We start from the raw sequence: 5,518 nt of genomic DNA, 5'->3' as shown, positions 1-5,518 counted from the left end.
CTCTCAGGACTCCTTGCAGCAGGAAACCTGACCCTCCCCTCCGCCCCCAAATGTAGCATGATAAACAGGCATTGGCCAAAATAACAACCCAGCTTCCTGGAACATGCTTGCTCAGAGCCGTCAAGAGAAGCCCGAGAAACGTCAACCTGACCTCTGCCTCCTTGTACGCACAACCTGACCTTCGAAGATCAAACAAATACACCCTTCCTCCCGTAATCCTCCGGCGTGTTGTAGCTCCCTATGATCATCAGAGGCCCGGGGCCAGCCACAGGCGGGTGCAGCCTCGGGGTCAGTTCACCCTTGCGGTGCCAGCACAGGTCCCCAGGTGTGGGAACCTAGTGGGGTGAACTGCTGAGTGTCACCTGAGTTTAGCTTTGCTAAAAGAAACTAAAACAACTGCTTAAAAATGTAGTAAAAGATCCCATTTCCTGATATGGAATTAAAGACACACGGAGAAGAAATAACTTCATTAAGAAGACAAGCCCTCTTGGTGTTGGTATTAATAAACAATAGTAACAATAATAAAGACAGAACCTGGAAGAATGCACAGACTGACCTGTCCCCTGCTCCAGGTGACGCATCTGTGACAACGTAGAGGCCAGAGGAGTGGGCACCTGTCCGGAGGGTCCCAGGCCACAGAGAGAAGCTTCTGACATTCTGGCTGTGTTTTCAGGGTTTTGCATTAGCCGTGAACTTGTGGGCTACTGCAGGGATCATTTCTCATAGGGTGGTGGCTCGTTGGATCTTTGTGATCCTGGGGTGGCTCTGGGTTTTCTGTATCTCCACCCGAGACAGATGAGACACTGATACCATGTGCTCTTATCCTTCATAGAGATTCGTGGTCGGTGATCTTTGCAACACCACCTGGGTTTGCTTGTAACATGCACAGAAGAAGCTCCATGGTTCTGTTATAAAAGAAAATCTTTAGTAAACCATTGTCATTAGGAGAGTAATCTAACCAAAATTCCAACAATGGTGGAAAAGAAAATAAAATTAGTCTGGATACTGGCATAGGCTGGACATCTGGGCATCACCAGTGATTCTGGTCTAACACCAACCCCTTGCCCGTGCCCCTCATTGCCTGCCTTTCTCTGCATTAGCACATTCCTGGAATGTGGGACTGGATGCTCAGTGCTTAAACACTCAGCTATTTCATTCTGGGAGGTGTGGGCCCTCCTCTGCCCTGTGCACTGACGCCAGAGCAGAGGGGGCAGGTGTGCTTGCAGCATGGGATGGAAATGTGGTCCCGAGACTGAATCAATCAATCGGTTAGCGTTTGCATTTACAATGAACATTGTTACCATAGAAACCCGGTGGAAAGATGACCATGAGCCTGGACGACACCAGGCAAACGAATGTGTTTCCCCCTTATTGCTTGCTGTGATCCTGCTAAACTGGGCTGGTTTCTTTCCCGGGGTGGTGGGAGCTGTAATAAAACTCATTCATCGTCCTGTCCCCACGCGTCAGACTGACAAGGACCCTTGTGTGTGTCAAGACCAACCAGCCGCCCAAGAGCACCCACAGCTGCAGTCCCACCACACCTGCCTGCTTGTAACAGGTGCTCTGTTTTAAGACCCCAAACCCCGAACCTGGATTTACAGGGGGGCCAGCTGCTTAATTTGAGGTTGGCCATTTTTCCTTTGTGGAGTGGTGTCCCTCTGGAGAGACTGGGGCATTTGAAACCAGAGAACACTGTCAGTATTTGCCTTTTGCTGTGGGCCCCAAGTGCTGAACAGAAGGATAAGCAAAGGATTTAGGCCACTTGCCTCAGCTTTGGGACCGAAATGTCAAACCATCCAGGCCTGAGGGTGAGCTTCTGGCATTTCAGGAATGCAGGAGCTAACAATCTAAGCACTGAAAGCGTTGACCAGCAAAGCGTATTGAGCCTGGTTGGCAGACTGTGGAGAGCACATGGTGGCGAGTGGAAGGTTGCTTTTTCTGCTCAACTTTGCATAACATGATGCATTAGCTTAAAAATATCAGCCGTGAACATTCCCCTGCACATGTACCTCCCAAGAAAAATACTGTGGGCAGTTTCTATTCTGGGAGAAACTTTGATAAACAACCACCTCCTTCGGGTGCTTCTCATCATGATATTTAAGTCAAGGGGGAATGTTTTCACAGCAGAAATATAGCATTCTGCTAATATTTCTACCTATTCAAAGCCCAGATTCTCCCACAAGACGTTGGAGGTGGTGAGCCAGGCTCACTGTGCTTGCTCACAGGGTTCTTGGCAAGGTGTGATTCACGCCACTCAGAATACAGTCAACCCTTGAACAATGTGAGTTCAAACTATTTGGACCCACTTATACACAAATTCTCTTTGCTAAATACAAGACAGCCCTGTAAATGTGTTTTTAATTCCTTATGATTTTCTTAACATTGTCTTTTTTTCTAGTCACTTTATTGGAAGGATACAGTATATAATACATAAAACATACAAAACAGATGTTAATTGACTGTTTATGTTATTGGTAAGGCATTTGGTCACTGATAGGCTATGAGTAGTGAAGTTTTGGGGGAATCAAAAGGTACACGCAGGTCAAAGCAATCTGGAGAAGAACAAAGCTGGAAGTATCACAAACCTAAGCTTCAGGATATACTACAAAGTTACCATAATCTAAAAACAGCATGCTACTGGCACAAAAACAGACCTATGGATCAATGGAACAGAATAGAGAGCCCAGAAATACTCTCCTGCTTATGCGGCCAATTAATCTACAGCAAAGGAGATGAGAATTTACAATGGGGAAAAGACAGTATTTTCAATAAATGACTCTGGAAAAACTGGAAAGATATATCCAAAGAATGAAATTGGACCAACTTCTCACACCATACACAAAAATACACCTAAAATGCACTAAGGAACTACATGTGAGGAAACGATAAAAGTCCTCAAAGAAAACATAGGCTGTTAGTCTCTTGGACATTGGCTTCCACATCACATTTATGGCTCTGACTCCTGAGGCAAGGGAAACAAATGGAAACATAAACTCTTAGGACCACACCAAAGTAAAAAAGCGTTTTGCACAGCCAAGAAAATCATCACCAAAACAATAAAGGAACTCACTGAATAGAATATATTTGCAAGTGATATATTCAGTGAAGGGTTAGTATCCAAAATAAATAAAGAACTTCTACAACTCACACCAAAACCAAAAACAAAACAAAACACAATTAAAAAATGGGCAGAGGAAAAAAAATGAGCAGAGGACTTGAACGACATTTTTTTCCAAAGAAGACAGGCCGATGGCCAACAGACACATGAAAAGATGCTCCACATCACTCATCCTCAGGGAACTACCATAGTGAGATCTCACCTCTCATCTGTCAGAAAGGCTAGTATGAAAAACACAAGAAACAAGTGTTGGCGAGGACGTGGAGAAAACAGAAACCCTCATGCACTGTTGGTGGGCATGCAAATGGGTGCAGCCACTCTGGAAAACAGTATGGAGTGTCCTCAAAATATTAAAAGTGGAGGAAATAGGGGCAGGGCGAGGCGAGTGGCTGGAGTCGCCGCACTGCAGCTCCCTCCCGGCCTGTGTCTCCGCACTCCCTGCTGCAATGAGCTTCCTCAAAAGTTTCCCGCCGCCCGGCTCGGCCGAGGGGCTTCGGCAGCAGCAGCCCGAGACCCAGGCTGTGCTGAACGGCAAGGGCCTTGGCACCGGCACGCTCTACATCGCCGAGAGCCGCCTGTCTTGGTTAGATGGCTCTGGATTAGGATTCTCACTGGAATACCCACCATTAGCTTGCATGCGGTGTCCAGGGACCTAAATGCCTATCCACGAGAGCATTTGTATGTTATGGTGAATGCTAAATTTGGAGAAGAATCAAAAGAATCTGCTGCTGAAGAAGAAGAAGACAGTGATGATGATGTTGAACCTATTGCTGAATTTAGATTTGTGCCTAGTGATAAATCAGCATTGGAGGCAATGTTCACTGTAATGTGTGAATGCCAGGCTTGGCATCCTGATCCTGAGGATGAAGATTCAGATGATTACGATGGAGATGTGGAAGCACATGAACAAGGGCAGGGGGACATCCCTACATTTTATACTTATGAAGAAGGATTATCCCATTTAACAGCAGAAGGCCAAGCCATCTTGGAGAGATTAGAAGGAATGCTTTCTCAGTCTGTGAGCAGCCAATATAACATGGCTGGAGTCCGGACAGAAGATTCAATCAGAGATTATGAAGATGGGATGGAGGTAGACACTACACCAACAATTGCTGGACAGTTTGAGGATGCAGATGTTGATCACTGAAGATGATTTATGCTGCTGTGGGATTCTGCTCATAACTAGGAAAGGACTAAAGAACTTGGTGCCTCTTCTACTGTGGAGTGGGTGTTGATGAAAGTCTTTTTCCTTCTCCAAAATTTACCTGAACCAGTTCTTTTTTTGAGACAGACTATATACTGAGACAAAAAGTTGTCACCAGCAGAAGAAACTATGACCTTTATTAACAAAGGTGAATCAACTTAACCAAGAGGGTGTTTGTAGTTTATCATCTACCCAAAACTTTTGTGTATAGGTATCCTCTGAGTAGGCCTGTAGTTCCTGCTTTCACTATATGCATCTTCTGTAACCTGGCAGGCCTATGTGGTGAGAATGCGCAGGTGCTTGAAGACATAGGTAGACTGGATGGGAAGGAAGGAGGCTGAATCTAAGATATATCCTTTAGAGCCTAAGGATTCCATTACCCCTTAAAAAGAAAGACAAAGAGATCTCAGAGAAACCCTGGCCACTGCTTGTTCTTCACAGGGATTAGGGTCTTTTTACTAATTTGGGATCCAGGTTAATTCATTTAGGCATCTTTAGAGAGCCTCTTGGGAAATATACTAGCCACATGAAATACCACTAATATGGATGCTTCTGATTAGCTTTTACTTCTTTCACCATGTTTCACCAGTCTGTTTTGTTATAACCTCTTAGGTTATAGCCTTTAATTTCTAACCTCTTAGGTCAGTTTCCATAACAAATGAAATTGGGATGAAGTCCTCACAGTACTTCAATGATAATTGTTTTGTCTTTGTAATAGTTTAACAAATAAATCCAGGTTTTCTATAAAAAAAAAAAGTGGAGGAAATACCTTGTATGATCTAATACAAGGTGCTGGGTGTTTGCCCAAAGAAAATATAAAGTTTAATTAAAAAAGATATACACACCCCTATGTTTGTTGCAACATTATCTATAATAATCAAGATATGGAAACCACCCAAGTGTCCATAGATGAATGATCGGATAAACAAGATGTGGTGTGTACACACACACATATGCGAATATCCACATATACCCTACATGTATACACATAGAGAGGGTATCATGCTAAGTGAAATAAGTTAGAGAAAGACAAATAACACATGATTTCACTCATATGTGGCATCTAATAAACCAAAAGGACTCTTAAATATATAAAAACAAACTGATGGCCAGAGGGAAGGAGTGGGGAGAGACAGGTGAATCCGGTGGAGGATAGGGGAAGGGGCGTACCTGTGAAATAGATACAGGGGATTAAG

At 44.2% G+C, this 5,518-nt stretch overlaps 1 protein-coding gene across 1 annotated transcript; it reads left to right on the top strand.

Moving 5' to 3' along the window:
* The first annotated feature begins 3,549 nt into the window (after nucleotides 1-3,549).
* Nucleotides 3,550-4,709, top strand: LOC100684705 (methylosome subunit pICln-like). Its single transcript, XM_038525620.1, is given in 2 exon segments — nucleotides 3,550-3,739; nucleotides 3,742-4,709. Coding segments are annotated over 2 exon segments (699 nt in total). The 5' UTR covers nucleotides 3,550-3,564; the 3' UTR covers nucleotides 4,266-4,709.
* The last annotated feature ends 809 nt before the right edge of the window (nucleotides 4,710-5,518 follow it).

The sequence above is a fragment of the Canis lupus genome, chromosome 1 (genome assembly GCF_011100685.1).
Source record: "Canis lupus familiaris isolate Mischka breed German Shepherd chromosome 1, alternate assembly UU_Cfam_GSD_1.0, whole genome shotgun sequence".
NCBI lineage: Eukaryota > Metazoa > Chordata > Mammalia > Carnivora > Canidae > Canis > Canis lupus.
This window is presented reverse-complemented; position numbering and strand designations above follow the sequence as displayed.